This window comes from Anabrus simplex, chromosome 7 (assembly GCF_040414725.1).
Source record: "Anabrus simplex isolate iqAnaSimp1 chromosome 7, ASM4041472v1, whole genome shotgun sequence".
Taxonomy (NCBI): domain Eukaryota; kingdom Metazoa; phylum Arthropoda; class Insecta; order Orthoptera; family Tettigoniidae; genus Anabrus; species Anabrus simplex.
In genome coordinates, this window is record NC_090271.1 from 57,360,510 (window position 1) to 57,379,207 (window position 18,698).

Sequence of the window (18,698 nt, forward strand, 5' to 3'; positions counted from 1 at the left end):
ATGGAGGAGAGAAATGAACATGTTGTTATTTGCAGATGATATTGTGATTTGGGGAGAAGACGACAGGAAGGTTCAAGAACAGTTGGATGTGGTGAATGGGAAAATAGAAGAATGTGGGTTGAAAATAAGTGTAGAGAAGAGTAAAACCCTTGTTATGACTAGACGGGAGAAAGAAGGGAAAGGTCAAATTAGACTTGCAGACAAGCCCCTGGAAGTAGTGGAAACATTTAAATACCTGGGGAGTGAATTAATGGAGAATGCTCAACTGGATACTGAAATTAGTAAGAGGATTCAAGCTGGAAGCTGTTTCTATCATAGTGTAAGAAACATGTTATGGGACAAAGATGTGCCAATGGAAGCAAAGGAAACTGTATTACGTACCCATAACTACTTACGGGGCAGAAACTTGGACAGTGACAAAGAAGGATGAGAGTTGAATACAGGCAGCCAAAATGAAGTTCTTGAGGAGTATGATACAGAAGAGTAGAAGAGACAAAATAAGGAATGAGAATATCTGGGAAGAAATTGAAGATGATTTGGGCACATAAAGCGAATGAGTGATGAAAGAATGCCAAAAAAAGGTGATGGAAATGCAAATGCAAGGAAGGAGAGGCCGTGGACGACCACGACTGAGATGGACGGACACAATCCAACACAGTATTATAGGAAGAAACCTGGACTGAGAGGCAGTGTTGGAGGAGGAGTGGTGAAAAGACCAAATAAAATGGAGAGGAACCATATTTGCCCCTACCCGGCTCCAGCTGGATAAAGGGAAAGGATGATGATGATGAAGAAATTAAATTATTGTTACACATACAATAAGGAGCAGACATACCTAGCAAGTAGTGGTATTACTTCTATGAATGATGCTGTGTTCTCACCCACTTCAGTTTGGTTACAACAAAGAAGAGACTCAGCAACAGCTTCACATTTGGAGCACAAGAGGAAAGCATTGAAAGCTTCCTGTGCAACCCTAGAAAAAGATAAATTAACATGAATACTCCAGGATATGATGATGATGATGATGATGATGATGATGATGATGATGATGATTGTTGTTTAAAGGGGTCTAACAGCTAGGTCATTGGCCCCAGGATATAATTCTGTTGATAATGATGATGATTGTTGTTTAAAGGGGCCTGACAGCTAGGTCATCGGCCCCTAATATCATTCTTGAAAGCATGGTGTATATTATGCTCGATAAGAAAACAAAAATAGTGATCAAGAACAACTTACTACAATGAAGAAGTGGAAACAAATAAATCATCTACGGGACAAAAATAAAAGCAAGCCAAGGAAAGAAGCAGTCATGTTCTTCAGATTGGAAACAGGACATGACTGCTTAGCTGCACGTCCAGCTAGAATCAAAATATACCTGACGGAAAAATGTACCATCTGAAAAATTACTGGATCAGTGATGGACTCAAAACACCTACTTCAGTGCACAGGACTCAACCCAACCCAACCCAACCCAACCCAATGAAAACAAGGCAATTTACCAGCCCTATACTGGACAGCCAGAAACAAGATGAAACAAGACTCTGTTCCCTAATACATCTGTACTTTATTCATGTTATTTGTATATTACTGTTGTCTAGAGATATCAATTTTGTATTGGAGCTGCTTCCCATTAAAGCCATAGGTTACAACAACAACAATTTTCTTTTGGGTTTCATGCCGTGTGAGACAGATGAACTGTATGGGAACTTCATGTTTCAACAATGATACAAAAGTTTATTGAGATCCACCTATTCAATACACATTGTGTTTGCTGTGTATTGAAGAGGTGGATCTCAATAAACTTTTGTATCATTGTTGAATTAATGTACATTTCAATGCGGACCAGTCATGAGATTTGTAACATATAACTTCATGTTTTCCGAAGACTTTGCTCCGCTTCCTCAAAAGCGAACCTTGACCAACTACAACTGTTCTAATAATTATGAAAAGTTTGGATTCAATTGACTGTTGCTCTATTAAAGAAATATACTCTTGTTTGTAACAGATGGCTCACTCTGAGCCATTAATTCTCAAAAAAAAAAAAAAAAAAAAAAGTTCATGTTGCCATTTATTCAATGCCAGACCATGAGTGAGGGAATAGAAAATTATAAGGCCATCACTATAAGAAAAGAAGGGCGAATGAAAATTAAAATTATATGGGGATGAGTATAAAAAGTATAAAATGGGGACCAGAACGGATGCCAATGCAGTAATGGAGACACTGAGTGAACAATCTGGTAATCAGGTGAGTTCGATTTTTGAAAATCAAAATACAGACAATGAAGGACTGGGAAGAGAAATATCCATCCAGGTATTGCTTAACTGAGAGCCAGAGTTCCTGTTAAAATGATCTCAATTTAACAGACTGTTAGGAACTAAGAGTTTTTAATAAGTTCGAAAGTCCATTAAATCACGAATCTTAGGAGTCGCACTGACAATGAAAGACATTCAGTGGAATTAATACCGGGAGAGGCAGCGAACAATAACCGCATTATGCAGGGGAGGTAGGGGGAACAGACTGCCCACAATCCATTGCTAGACTCACTGATAAGCTGTAGCAGCATGAGCAGGCATTCAGTTTCATTACCGTAGGCCTAAATTTTTCATTAAGAATTATTAATGCATAAAGTTGAAAGAATTCATTCTCCAGGGCTTCAACAACACATAGAACGTTCTTGTACACTTTCTGTTTCAAAGTCCCCAAACATCAAAATCATTGGCATTTAAATTGAGGGAATAAGGAAGGGGGCAAAGCTTGTTTAAAATCCAACCCTGTTTCTCCTTGTTTCATGATTAACTTGGTAGTGTATTGTCTCGAAGGCACTGCAGCTCCATGGAAATGACATCGAAATTTACGGACGGTTCTGTCATATGCTTTCTTCTTTAGGAGAAGTGTCTCGACTAGAAATATTATATGTCACCATAATTACAGCTAACACAATTAACATTCAACAACAAATGTCAGAATGCATAACTTACACTCAACAAGAACTCCACGTTCGTAAACGAAACTTTCAGTCCTTACTCTTACCGCTAACTATACTCTCTATATTGCCTGACTGCGCATATATCACCACCACTCGGCAACAAGGCAAGCAATTCCCTAGTCCATCTGCATGGCAGCACCAGCTTCAGCACCAGTAACTTTTCACTGCTCTCCCTATATACTTTACAGGGAACTATTTTATGTAGAAATCATTTTACAGTGAATTCGGCTTTGGGATTTAAAAAAAAAAAAAAAAGCAACAAATATCAGGTGCTTTCCTCTTCTATATTATTATTTTGATAAGTATTGGTCAAAATCACTGAAAATATCTTTAATCATCAGTCATCTCCGGATTGATGAGACGCCTTCTGTTCTGTGATCGTCAATAGTTTCAGACCAGTTGAAACCGCTTCTTCACAATCATCATCTTCTTTGTCGTTATCGTCAGTTTTCTGATCGCCCCTTTGAACATCTTCAGCAGTCTCCTCTTGGATTAGAATTGGATAGCCTGGCTCACTTCCGTTGATGTCTTGCCATTGTTCAATGCCATTCATTATCACCACAATTAAGTCCGCCTTTGTAGCATAACAGTTAGCAATGTTAACTGCCATCCTCGGAGGCCTGTGTTTGATTCCTGGTATTGCAACAGACTTAACTCTTTCCGGTCTAACTGCAATCATAGCTCGCAGTGGCCGAAATTACATTCAGGCCGCGCTGCGGGCATAGCCCGTAGTAAGGTTTGACAATTCGCTAAAAATCGAGAACGAGCTATGCACGCATTCTGGTGGTTACATCGTTTTTCTTCATGTATTAGTTATGAGAGTATTTAAGCAGATGGCAGTATTATATGTCTAAGTCAGAGAATTTACGATATATTTGAACAGCATGCATCAGTAGATGTCACCCAATGAGCTCTAAGACATGGCTTCTCGCAGCAAACATGTGCTTGACGAAAGTGATATTTTCGATGTTTTATGATATATTGTAAGTTTATGCGCAAATGAACATGTTATCGACATATGAATTCGAAATAACTTCTTGCATTTCATTATGATTGGAGTTTGTTTTACGGCCTAGCGCATGTTCCCGCGTATTTCATATTTGCGTGAATACGTTAAGATTGTCTATATATTATTAAAGTTATCTGTTTAGAAGACTGTATTTTCTCTTTCTCAGAAGTCTTTTGTGGTAAATGGAACAATATTTTTACATTTGAGTAACTTTTAACAAAATTTATCAATTAAAATTTCGTGAGAGCTCCCATTTTCATTATTGTAATTATTACTATTATTATCATTATTGAAAAATTATTATTTTTATATCATACTCATTATTGTTGTTGTTTTGTAATTGCAATGCCCATTTATATTAGCAAAATAGGGTAAATATTACTGTATTTCAGAAAACTGTACTAGTTATCCATCATACCTTTTCTCCATTCGCAAAACATGGTATAATATATAAACAATTTTAAAATCTCAAGTGATAGTTGACATGATACAAAGAGCGCTCTTGAAAATTAGATGCTCAAACAAGCACAAAGAAAAAAGAATCATGCCAATATCTCCTACAGGTACAGAGATATATGTTTTAAAGATCCTTAAAAATGCCCAGTACAGAACGTTTGTTAGAGATATTAAGGTCCAGACTGGAATGGGTTAAGAATGGCAGGAGGGCTGGTATGTGGTTAAAATGGTATATGCCGCTTACCTCCATTGGGTGTGTTGCTGAAAAGAGATGCACCACTTTGGGGCAAAGACAACTCAAAAAACCTGCCACCAGCCTGCTTCAATGTTTCACAAAATTACAGGTTTCAAAACCTCTAAAGTTGTATTCTGGTTCATTTCTATTCAATAATTATTTTAAAAATTATTTTCATTATTTATACGTACATTTATTTGGTGAATTATGTCCGTTAAATTGGGGACCATTGAAATGAGAGTTTACTGCAATGGGATTTTTTAATATTTCCTCTACTTGCAGTATGATCCTAGACCTATTGTGCTCACACATCTTGGAACATACGACGATAGTAGAGCAAGTCCTATCTTCGGGTCACCTCCAAACGTGAACATGCATCGAGCAAATTAGTCGTGCGGTTAGGGTCGCGTAGCTATGAACTTGCATTCAGGACACCTAATGAGGATGGACGTCAACGTGTTGACCAAGAAGATATGAAACGACACGCTTAATGGGAAGTAACTGGATGAAGAAACTCAGGGAGGATTGGAAGACTAACGGGAAAAGAATCCACAGGCGACAGTACAGAACAGGTCTGGCCACAAGAGACTGGTGGAAGTTTGCAAAATGAACTAACACCAGGATCAAGATTCAGATCCTGAAAGCAGAGAGATACAAGGGAAGAGAGAGAATGAAGAGGTACTGGAAAGAAGGACGGCATGCTGAACAAATTACTACCGGGCGAGTTGGCCGTGTGGTTAGTGGCACGCAGCTGTGGGCTTGCATCTGGGAGATAGTGGATTCGAACCCCACTGTCGGCAGCCCTGAAGATGGTTTTCTGTGCTTCCTATTTTCACACCAGGCAAGTGCAGAGGCTGTACCTTAATTAAGGCCACGGCTGCCTCCTTCCCACTCCTAGGCTTTTCCTATCTCATCGTCACCATAAGACCTATCTGTGTCAGTGCAACATAAAGCAAATTTATTAATTTATATCTATATCACACACACACACACACACACACGCACGCACGCACGCACACACACACACACACACACACACAAAGAGGGTTACTCCTGATCCTGGGGGGGGGGGGGAGGGGGTCAAATGAACTAAATAAAAAGTACCTCTGAAATCTGAGGTCCAGATATAATTTCAGGAGAGCAAAGAACTTCACTGAACTATCAGGAGAAGGGTTTAATTTGAAATGTGTGTGTTAACAGAAAAACTGTAGACAGTTGTATGAATTCTGTGAAAATAACAAGAAGGAAAAAGAAATGAAAAAGAAAAAAATGCTGGTGTATCAGTATTTCTGATAATTCTTTTAAACTAGACACTAATATACTCCACTAAAAAATACCTCCAAGGGTGAAGCTTGTACGCATTCCTGTTGGGCACAAAACCATGAGATTCCTTCTTGCCCGAACGATGTGGTGTCTGGGGTGTGTGTATGGGAGGTGACACACCAACATAGCAGCCAAGACAAATGAGGAACATGGAGAAGAGTTCGGCGAATCTTTTAACAGCTATTTCCTGCATGGAGGCGATGTGGAACATGTCCTGCATAGCACTGATGGCCTGGAAGAAAAGAGAACTTCATGAGAAATAGCAACAGGCAATATTTGCTTATTTGATATGGCTACAAGATTTGTACAGCTGTAAACAGCAGAAATGAACAACGGGTCAGCATTCATACCCGACATGTTCGTCTCGTACTGAGACCCCTGACACGTAGACAGAACTACACGTTGCTTTTGGACGTTTCATGCATAAGCCCCTTCTGATGTCATGGACAAACAACTCTCTTAGCTACACAGACTCCAACTGCTAAATGTACCAAGAAGAGTGGAATGGTACATCATCTGGAACATCCCTTCTCCAGAAAAACTTGCTTCAATTAGAAAATCATACATTTCCTATCAACCTAAGAAAATATGGAAGCTGTTGGAACAGTACCATACAAGGAAAATGAGAAAAATTCAAAGAATTCACAATATGAAACTATGCAGTAAACTGTCAGTACATTTAAACAAGCCACTTTGGAAGAAATTACCCATTTTCTAGACCTGTGGTATGAAGTTTCTCCAACAGTTGCATATTACAATACCCTTAGTCTGTCGTGTTTCTGAAGCGGTGACTTCAGTGAATTCTGAAAAGTATTCCTAAATAATCACACATGGTTTATAACTTACAGCAAGAGGCAGCAGAACAGCAATCCTCATCTTGTTATGCTGAACCTCGTACAGTGGGGTAGAAGCTACAAGACGCACAAACTGCTCGATAATATCTGCTGAGAGTACTGGATCCTGAGCCAGAATTTTCCAGCACTCAGAAACAGATCTGTGGATTATAGACAGGGACTTAGATTAACAACAAGACAGTGCTCCACAAACATATGATTTCATGTATTCACCAACAAAGGAAAGTACTTACGTGTCAAAGGGAATGGGCTGAAGCAGAAGTGCTCCCACCACAGCTTTAGGGTGGTGATTAGCTAGAGACAGAACTGCTCGCACGCTTCCAGTTCGTGTCTGTGGACATCTAATAATGGAGAGATGCCTTATGATTGTGTCTGGAATTAAAACAGAAAGGAGAGAAAAGTAAACCTACCTGCTAATGAAAGTACACAACAATGAACTAAAGAGAACATCTAACACTGTTCTAAGTTGAACCAAGTTTCCACAAAATATTATAATGTGAAGTTTATTATCTATAATAGACTATAATTGTAAATAATTTGATAAGCTGATTTCCGGTAACAGAAACTGTGAATAACTGGCTCTGACCGAAAGTCCCACAATTTCAAAGTTCTTGATGTGATGTTTACTGCGATAGCACACTTTTCTCTCTCTCTCTCTCTCTCTTTTTTTTTTTTTTTTTTTTTTTTTTTTTTTTTTTTTTTTTTTTTTTTTTGTGACTTCCACCGGCAGTGGAGCATCAGTCTTGAATCTGATGTTTGAATCAACATAGTTTTCACTGAATTTTGAAGCCTGCAGTTGCTAATTTTTCAGTGTCAACATCTGCTGTTTGACTTTAGTATAGATTTTGTATTATTCTGATATCCTTTTAGGCAAGATTTTAAGTTATGGAGAATTTCTATTCTTTGGGATCTGCTAAACAGGCAAAATATTCTTCTGATGATAATAAGATCATAAGATCTCATATTGCATTAGATCCAAAATGGCTTCTCGAAAGTCAAAATCTATCCAGAATTTAGTGAGAGATTCATCATTATCAATTTCATAGTTACATCTCATTCTGGAATGTATTATTCTGAGGAACGTTTTTTTTTTTTTAAATAATTTGTTTTATGGACGCACTGACAAAGACAGGTCTTATGAAGACGATGGGATAGGAAAGGGCTAGGAGTGGGAATGAAGCGGCCGTGGCCTTAAGTAAGGTATAGCCCCAGCATTTGCCAGGTGTGAAAATGGGAAACCACAGAAAACCACCTTCACGACTACCAACAGTGGGTTTCGAACCCACTATCTCCCAAATACTGGATACTGGCCGCACTTAAACGACTGCAGCTATCAAGCCCAGTGAGGAAGGTTTAGAAAGTTTCCATGGTATATTTATAACAAAAAATTAACCAATGAATAAATGTTAACCCCTCAGCGCCGACCTCTATACGTGGTATAGACCCTCTTTTCTTCCATAGCCGCCGACCTCTATACGTGGTATAGACCCATACATGGTTTCACATTTATGGCTATAGATCAAAGAGTTTTGGAGTTACTGATATGCAAATTGTTTTGTTTCCAAGAAGAAATTTTCGGGTTTATCAGCGTTGTAAATAAGAATTGAAAAATCGTTATAATGTAGTTGTTTTTTTGCAAGGATAATTATTTGTCAAATAAGTCTGAGCACTAATCTCTTGCTTTTTTGAAAGTCTGTTTGCTTCATTCTTTCCCACAGAATACAATAAAGAAATGATGATCTGAGAAGTTTGTCTTTTCGTGTGATGTTCTTTGCTCTATTTGTACATTGGGAGTGCGGTTTATTTATTATATTTGTCTTTATTTCTCAGCTTGTAATATTTCCGTAACTCTCCACGAGCGCTCTGTGTAGGCAGCAGTTAGTGCTGCTTTCTGTCATACGATACGAGAACCTGTTGTTCATGGTATATATCTCGTTTGAAAGACGGTGTCTGGACCTTTTATCTGAAATATGTATCGAGTTGGTTTGTTTCGTCATAAATGTTATTCCCCTAATTCAGTTTCGTCCTGTTTCTTTCGGACTCGCTGCAGCTTCATCAGTCCATGTGATGCGCCGTGCTCAGCCGTGGTATGACTGACAATAACGTGCTTGAAATATTGTATAATTCAGATGAAAGTTTAGTCGGAAGTAGTAGTGACAGTATAAGCAGCAGTGATAATGAAATAGATGATGTAGCAGTGTTAAATGATGAGAGTGACGATGAGGAGGAAACAGTGCTTGGAAATTTCGTGTAAGAGACTATAGATAATTATACAGGTCAAAGAGAAGTTTTCAACGGTGAATTCTGATTGCTAAATTCTCTAATAATACTCACACAGATCACAGAGAAAAATATTGAGCAATTACCTTATCGGGTTCAGCTGGTGAAAGGTTTGTTTACAAAATACGCTCGCTCGGGAGGGGAACGAAATATTCAAGGCCGGCGCGCATCAGATAATACAGTTCCAAGGTTGCAGGAAAGATATTTTATCAGGAAATTAGCACCCAAGAGTTGGAAATCCAAACCTCAGAGACATTGCATAATGTGTTCAAAACACGGCTAAAAGAAGACGTCAGTGTACTGCTGCCAGGAGTGTGACTTGAGTCTCTGTCTCAAAGAGTGCTTTGAACTCTATCACACGGAACTAAATTACTAAGGAAATGTGAAACAATTATGTAATTATCTGCATGTACATAGTTCTGTCATTAGGAATTTCAAATTTCGTGAAAATCGGGCTACTCTTATACTTGCAGTAACGCTTTAAGTGAATGGATGTATTTCAGTCGCGTGTAGTTGAAATCTCATCCGGCCGCGGGGTAGGAAGCTATTTAAATGGCTGCGACGCTGAGGGGTTAAACATTAATCTTTATTGATTTTAGGAGCAATCCTCTACAATGTGCCCCTCTGACACAACTATCAAACACTTTTCTTAAAGATCTGGACAAAATTATAAGAAGTTCTGTAAAAGAAATAATGATGCAGCCTGATGATACTCCAAATTCGATGCTGTATAGTGCCAGAAAGGTCAGAGAGATGGGAATAATTTGCGCAGAATGGGAAGCAAATATACAGTATTACAATATTTGTAATCGCTTACTCCATGTTCAGGACGTTCACCTACCATACGTGTTACCTCTACTACAGTGGTAACACCAAACAAGGCACAAACACAGTTAAAAGGGGAAGGTAAGAGCACAATACACAATATAAGAAAACACTACACACTCAGAAAAACAGTAGCTAGCATTACGCGGATCTCCAACAAAACATGTACGTAAATATCAGTAGGGCCAACTAGTGAACAATAAACCGGGAAGGTGAAAAGGCTGGGAACCTACCAAAGGCATGGACATGGCTTAGATAGCGGATTCCGAAAATAAATCGCCGTGATCCTTGGATTTGAAAAATATTATTTACAAAATAATTTTACAAATACATTCCAAATACAATTCCAAGTTACGAGCTATAAGTTCAGTGATATACATAGCTTATTTCGTAGCAGTGTAAATTCAAATTCCAAATCAACTATACATCTAGTTACCAATGCAGTTTTACAGTTTAATTTACAGTGATGTGAAAAAGGTTATCCAAAACCTAACGTACCTAAAGTGATACAGAACTACCAGAGGCAAACCCCAAGGGAAATAATATTAAACTACATTCTACATATGTTAGTGAAACAAGAAATGGGAATGCCTCAGAAACGAACAGGTAAGCCCAGCTGAAAAACTAAGGCGTCATAAGTAACTAATTTGGTGAATCTAGGCGAGGTTAGGGCAGACTCCTGTATGAAAAGCTAATCGGAACATTACGCTAATTTTAGCAGGACGGAATTCAAGAGTGCTTACCCGAGGAGAGTGCCATCCCGGAAACCGGGGGACGTCAACCAGATAGGCTGCTCGCAGACAGATAGACCAAGACCGACAGAATTCAGAATACAGAATTCATTCAAACACTGCCTCGCTCACTATATATTGGAAATTCCGGCCTTGGAGGCAGCCAATCAGCGTGCACGAGTTCCCTATTGCCACTTAGACTCACCACTTACAACCTTACTTTCGATCGCGAACTTTGACTAACATTCTAGAATACGCCTGATCGCGAATGTCGTATTTCCAGAACAGTCAGAAATATTTTCTATAATACATTTCCCACAAAACAACACACCCTGTTCCATAATTCATGTAATTTTCTGGATCCTTCCAGAAAATATAGAACAGAATTCTACTATTTACAAATGCCTATGTTACAATATATACAGTACAGGTTAGGTCATTAAAAATAAAACATCATATCGTATTTTACAAATAAAGTCTTAAAAAAAAATACATTCCACTCGCACTACATAGTTCACTTGTAACATCTTCCTCCCCCCCGAAAGTCGAGCCCTGCTCGACCAATAATATAACCTCACTGGGGAGCAAGCGGTAGAACGTTTTCACACAGTACCGATAGTAAAGGTACATTACTTTAACACACCTGATTTCTTGAAGTAAACTTTGTCATAACCAACAACACAAACTGTCACATAATTTTCAAAAATAATATACGTCCACCTCTTGAATAAATATCACAAAATCCACATGGATTGTCACATTGCACTTCAAAATGCCTTCTTTCACAGATGATTAGACAATTTGTACTCTGTCCACCAAATCATGTACACCATACTTTCTGCCAAATGTTAGAAATACCAATACTTCTCACTTGTTGCTAAACAGCGTTCAAAGCCTCCTATTAGGTGAGTCATGGACTAGGTATTTTGCACTACTTTCCCACACCAGTCACAGCACAGCTAGGCCACAGGTTCTTGCTGATGATGCGGCTGCCGACACGGCCGTTTGCCGCCAGCCTTCATTCAATGTCAGTCCAAACCCGACACCTAGGTGAGATGCAGTTCAGTGGTCTCTTGCACCAAATAAGCAGGGGTGAGACACCGTCCAGTCCGCCTGCCACCAATAGGATGTTCCCTGCAGGATAGTGGTGCCGGATGGTGACGCCCAAGGCACACAGTGTGCCTCCCAATTTAGCCCTTCAGGTTGCTGTCCGAAGAAGCTGGTCACTGCAGCCGCTGTAACACACACACACTGCAGCAGACAGGGGAATACTTTGAGGTAAAAGTATGCTGCTGGGCTCAAGATCTTGCGTAGAGTCACCCGATGGGTGGCTTAATAAATATGCAGAAGGGACTCTCCCTCGCACACCAGGGATATTAGGGCACTAGCCCCAGGGTAAGCACTGCTATCTACAATTCACGTGACAAGATTATGGTGGGGGTGAAAAGAAACTACAGGAGGGTGCCCTAAACCTGAAAGTGAGGGGAACAATTCCAAAGAGTGACCCTAAACTAAAACTTACTTATCTTATAATACTAAATCTATTACACTAGAGGATACCTAAAGTATTCACTTACACAATTACTTACAACTAACTTACAATAAAACTTATTATTATCTTATAACTAAAACCTTATAAATAACCTTACAATAAAATTATTTTATAACTAAATTCTTACAAATAACTTACAACTAAATCTACAAAGTCACCAACAATGGTATTTACCCTTCCCTACCAGACTTAAGGTACCTTGACCTGGGAGAGATGGACTCTGCTGATCCTTTTCCTTTCGGGATCACTCACCAATAATGTCACCGGGGTAAGGAACTTTAAGATGGTGCAGGGACCTCGAAACCTGGGGGCCAACTTACTGATAACATGGTCCGCAGCACTACTGACGGGATGTTTTTTAACAAACACCTGGTCACCCACAGAGAGCTCGTTCGGCCTTTGCCCGTGGTTGAAATTACGCTGGACCTTAGCGTAATAAACCTTCAAGTTCTTTCGTGCACGGTGCCAATTAGCTCAGATCTTTTCTGGGCTGGCATCGTCGGGCAGAAGATCATTAATTGACCATAGGTTAGATAGAGGAGAATTTGGGGTAAAAGCCAACATCAACGAAGCAGGGGTTTGCTTGTGGCTTTCATGGACAGCAGTGTTAAATGCAAATGACAACCAATTCAGTGAGGAATCCCACTTGGAGTGGTCTGAGGAGTGATAAGCGATGAGGGCAGATCGCAGGTTACGATTCACTCTCTCAGCATAATTTGGCTTCGGGTAATCAGGGGTAGTGGTTACATGAGCAATGCATAGATCAAAACAGAAATTCCGGAACTGGGCAGAAGTAAAGGCTCTTACGTTATCACTTACCAAGAATTGACAGGGTCCAAACGAGGCGAATATCTGTTTCAAGCACCAGATGGTGGTGTTGGCGTTAGCCATCCGAGTGGGGAACAGCCACGTAAAACGCAAAAAGGCGTCAACACACACGAGTATGAAACGATGACCATTCCGAGATCTCGGGAAAGGCCCAATATAGTCTATGAACAGTCTTTCCATGGGGCGAGAAGCTTGCTCAGAAGACAAGAGACCTAGACAAGTATTCGGGGCAGGTTTACTAATGTTGCAAATCTTACAGGATTTGACAAGGGTACGGATCTCACTATCCATGGATTTCCAAATGAAATGGTTACGGATTATTTCTCTCATTTTGAAAACGCCCAGATGACCGCCCACTGGGGATTCATGAAAGTATTTGAAGAGAGCCGGGACCAGCTTAGTTGGGACTACAATTTTGGGGTCTCTGCGACCACGAGCAGGACAACACAACACACCATTCTTAAGAATATAGGGCTCAACATGCTCACTGGATTTAATCCTATCAACAATGGCCTTTAACTCAGGATCATCCTCTTGATGTTTGGCAATATCCTTGAAAAGGAAGCGAGAGTCAGTGAGAACTACATTGACAAAAGCCGATACTTGTTCGGGAGATGAGTCTTCTGGCTCGGATTGAGGGTCAGAGCTGTCTGGATGGAACATCCTACTGAGGCCATCAGCCACAACGTTTTCCGTGCCACGAATGTGGCGGGCTTCAAATTGGAAGGCTGAGATGCGCACTGCCCATCGTGCTAGACGACCAGTCTTTCGCGGCTTGGCCAGTACCCAACTCAACGCCTGATTGTCGGTTTCCAGATCGAAAGGGAGATGTTCCAGGTACATTCTGAAGCGTTCAAAGGAGAAGACAACAGCCAGGGCTTCCAGCTCATAAATGGAATAATTGCGCTCAGCAGGATTCAGGACACGGGAAGCATAAGAAATAGGACAACGCCCTTCTTGAAATTCCTGTAGAAGAACTCCGGATATGCCTGAGGAAGAGGCGTCAGTCTGAAGAATGAAGCGTTTAGAAAAGTCTGGCATAACCAGTACAGGGGCGTTACATAAGGCAGATTTTGAGTCCATGAAGGTTTCACGTTGGGCATCACCCCACACAAATTTGGCATCCTTTCTTCTCAACTCATATAATGGAGCTGCGCATTCAGCAAAATTAGGAATAAACTTGCGAAAGAAATTCACCGTGCCAATGAATCTGGCTACAGCCTTGACGTCCTTTGGAGGGGGAAAATTCTGGATGGCAGGAGTACGAGACTGATCGACTGAGACACCCCTCCCCGACACAATATGTCCTAAGAAGGACATCTGGGGTTGTGTGAAGGAAACCTTGGATGCCTTGAGGGTTAGACCTGCTTTACGCAGTCTTTCCAGCACTTCGTTGAGATGGAGTAGGTGTTCCTCGAAGGTTTCGCTAAAAATTACCAAATCATCGAGGTAATTATAAACAAACTTGAACTTAATGTCCGATAAGACATAATCTAGTAACCGTTTAAGGACGGCCGCTCCAGTTGCTACGCCAAAAGGGACGCGTTCGAATTCATATAGGTTCCAATCGGTTGCAAATGCAGTGAGATGCTTGGATTCTTCGGCAAGGGGTATCTGGTAATAAGCCTGATTTAAATCGCAAGTGGTGAAAATTTTTGCATTAGCGAACCAAGAAAAACAAGAGTGCAAATCAGGAAGTGGGACAGATTGGAGGACTACCTTATGGTTCAACATCTGATAGTCGACTATGTAACTGTTCCACCTCTTCAAAACACTTGGGGAGATGAAAGTTATTATCTTGGGACACATGAATATTAAATAAACTATTTGTGGCTTGCCCACAAATTGCCATGCAAATAGAAACAATTAACATTCCATGGTTCCCCATTTCTCTATGTAATGTTTGGGCGCCATGGTTACAGTTTTAAATAAAATTGTAAACCAAAATTTATATTTACTAGCATAGAGACTTATAATTAAATCACAGGGGTAGGATTTTAAATAATTAACCATTAAGTATCGCTTAAGAAAGAAAATTAATGCAATAAAAAATACAAATGAATTTATTATACAAAACAATGAGATGAATCGGAAAAGTTCCTTAAAGCGTGGAGGAATTTATAATTTAATTTACTGAATTTACTATTGCTTACTTTATCTAATTGAAGCTCACCAATTGCAGCTTTCGTTGATGTCATCTGGTTTCCGTGGTTACTCGTTCTCTTCTTCTCGATGTAGACTTTGCTCCATGGACATCCTTCCTTCCTTCTCTGATATGGTACGGGCTATCTGGACTAACACTCCCTACATGCCTAGTCTTTAAATTAGACATTGGCCCTATACTTGTAAAAACTGATCAGCGTTGATCGTATGAGGAGAAAATTCAGATATATGAATTTTTCCATATTAGTAGATATCTCAATCCAACTGAGCTATACTATTTATACGGTACAGACTTGTACCAAAATTCCGTAGACTTGAACTAAACATAGTTCTTCGTCCACAATATTTACGGAATATAACACAAGCCGTAAGCTTGTTTCGTGTCATGCAGATCCGATAACATTACCGCAACTAAGTACTGTATCAAAGCAACAACACTTTGCACAAAAATAACTATGTCGCGGAGCAACCACATACTGTTTCAAAAATCACATCACGTCTTTCAAAGTAGATGTTCACAGTAGAAGTAGTAGTGATGGAGTATCCGTAGTTAGGTTGTAAGGTTGTAAGGCTGTAAGGTCGTAAGGTTGAAAGGTTCCGTTCTCGTGTTGAGAATCAGTATATATCCGGGATCACCCCCACTCTTGGTAACAGTTCAATCTCAAAACTCATATACAACGAAGTATCTGATTCGATAGATCGAAGCATCAACTCCCCTCCTCTTCTTCCTCGACAAGTCCAGAAGGCGTGGCGATGATGTAGCTGACCAGCTTGCAAGCCTCGCGCACGGGTCGCTGTTTACTAGCCTTGGTCATAAAATAAACCCATGACTCACGCAAAATCCCAAGCTTCAAGAATAACCCTCCGTATACACAAACATGAGATGAAATGAAAACAACTATGTCTCAGCATATTGACCGTATTTACAACATAATGAATTCTTATCCTACATAATATAATAATTTAAATACTAAAACGATGTTATTATATATACAATATGATTCCAAAATGCCTTGATTACAAATGGTTGACGTTGAATAAATATGTTATTACAAATAATTGCTGATGGCGGATAAACTTGATATCAAATGATATCGCGTAAAATGATATTATATTAAATTAGTAGGGCTGGAGAAGCCTGGACGGTTACAACTACAGGCTGATAACCACCTTGTGGTTTGGGGACCAGAAACATTGGAGAAGAATAGGCTGACTTGGAAGGCCGTATCACTCCGTCAGCGAGCATTTGATCAATGATAGCCTTCAGGGCTTTCATTTTGGGAGGTGACAACCGGTATGGAGGAGAGCGAACAGGTATGTTATCTGTAACCTCAATTTTATATTCTAATACATTGGTGACGCCTAACCTGTCAGTGAAGACATCAGGGAAGTTATCGCAGAGTTTCCTAAGTTGATTGGCCTGCTCTTCGGGTAAGTGATTAAAATCAAAAGCCTTGGGTTCATCAGAATCTTCAGGAACAGCGTTAACGTGGCAAGGCAGAATAGGGGAGCGATCACACAGCTCAAAGGTTCTTGCACAAAATTTAAAATGGAATCTGTTGAACTGGAGGTCCAAAATCATGCCTGTTTTAACAATAAAAGTTGCACCCAATATGAATTGGCAGGATAAATCTGTTGCCACAAGTACTGGCATTTTCCAGGTGAAATCACGGACTCTAATCTTTTTGCTAGTTGTTTTACGTCGCACCGACACAGATAGGTCTTACGGCGACGATGGGAGAGGAAAGGGCTAGGAGTGGGAAGGAAGCGGCCGTGGCCTTAATTAAGGTACAGCCCCAGCATTTGCCTGGTGTGAAAATGGGAAACCACGGAAAACCATTTTCAGGGCTGCCGACAGTGGGGTTCGAACCTACTATCTCCCGAATACTGGATACTGGCCGCACTTAAGCGACTGCAGCTATCGAGCTCGGTAAGGACTGTAATCTTGACCGCTAGTGATCCTACAATATTCAATGAATTGGAATTAGCAGTATGGCAGGTTAAGGACACTGGTTGTAATGTAGGTAACTTGCAAACAGTTTTCATAGAATCGTATCAGGTCTCACTCACTCATCAAGCTGACACTATTCCCAGAGTCTAGCAACGCACAGACAGGTTCATTATTTACCTCTATGCATAAATATGGTAGTTTACAAGAAGGTATGGCAGAATCCTACAAGATTGTAAGAAATGAAGACCAGAGTCAGACTGGGAGCAATCATTAGCCTCAGAATTAAGTAAATTAACCAAGGTACAGTCATGATCGACAAGACAAGAAGCCATGCTTTGGGATTTGTCAGCAGAACCGGCGGTTAGTCATCTAGCACTACTATGGCCTGGGGGTCCAGAGCCAGAAGTGTTACGTGGGCACTGCCTAGAGAAATGCCTAGTTGATCCACAGTTACGGCAAGAAGTATTGGTGGGAGAGCCTCCACCCATCGCAGGTTTCCTATTGCCTAAATGTCCCGGCCTTGGGATAATCCCACTTGAGATGAGCCGTGGAGCCACAACTGAAACATGAACGGGGATTACGCGAGTTGGAAACAGGTGAGGGGGTGGTTTTAGAATCCTGAGGAGGGGGTATGGCTATAGGAGGTGGGGATAATGCAAGGTGTAACTGGTCAGCATATCCAATGCCTTCAGCAGACACAGTGACGGCTTCCTACTGGGCGAATGTTGCTGGTCGGGGTGAAAGAGCCAGATATGATCTATAGTTCGGGGCGAGACCTTCAACTATGTTGTCAACCATCTGAGCCTCTGAATAGTGGAGCTGGAAAATCTTAGCTTGGAGCTTAATGTCTTGAACATATTCAGATAGTGACTCGTTAAGATGTTGTACTCTGAAATAGTGCTTCTGCACTAATGCCGACAAGGCATGAGCAGGAATGAAATATTCAAGAACATGGGCCTGAAATTGATCTACTGACCATTTTTCAGCAATGTTCCTGACAATGTGCTCAGAAAGAGCTCCAGAGACATGTGGGTATAGAATTTGAAATACGTTGTCGTTACTGAGGCCATACACAATTGCCTGATCCTTGAATTCAGTTAGGAACCGAAGGAAGGAAATAACTTCATCAACGGAGTTAGCTGAAAATTTCGGGACTCCTTTAAACACAGTGGTCAACGGGTGAGGCAGACTGGAGAAAATTCGGGGAAAGACAGGTGTAGGGGGGTGCTTGGGAAGGCTTAGAATAGTCTAGAGGGTTTACTGAGGCATCGTACCTTTGATGTGGGTGCCCTTGTGAAAAGGACGGAGTACAGGATAGGTTAGGACTAACGTTATCCTGCAATGTTACGGGCGCAGACAACCTAATTTGAGAAAGGTTCTCACTAATCTGAGGGACCATTTGGGCATTAACCGGTTGTGTAGAGGTTATGCAACTCGATACGGGTGGTGCTAAGACAGGGGGGGGCGGTGTTTGCACCATTGAATCAGAACCGGGCTGATTAGG

General features: G+C 40.6%; 1 protein-coding gene across 1 annotated transcript in view; it reads right to left on the reverse strand.

Moving 5' to 3' along the window:
- Nucleotides 1-18,698, reverse strand: part of c11.1 (maestro heat like repeat family protein c11.1) — a 264,060-nt gene that overhangs the window by 57,757 nt on the left and 187,605 nt on the right. Inside the window, exons 20-23 of the mRNA XM_068228566.1 lie at nucleotides 7,098-7,236; nucleotides 6,857-7,004; nucleotides 6,025-6,242; nucleotides 836-973 (exon numbers count right to left, since the gene is read on the reverse strand). Coding sequence (XP_068084667.1) covers nucleotides 836-973; nucleotides 6,025-6,242; nucleotides 6,857-7,004; nucleotides 7,098-7,236 — 643 coding nt within the window. The remainder of the gene's footprint in view (nucleotides 1-835; nucleotides 974-6,024; nucleotides 6,243-6,856; nucleotides 7,005-7,097; nucleotides 7,237-18,698) is intronic.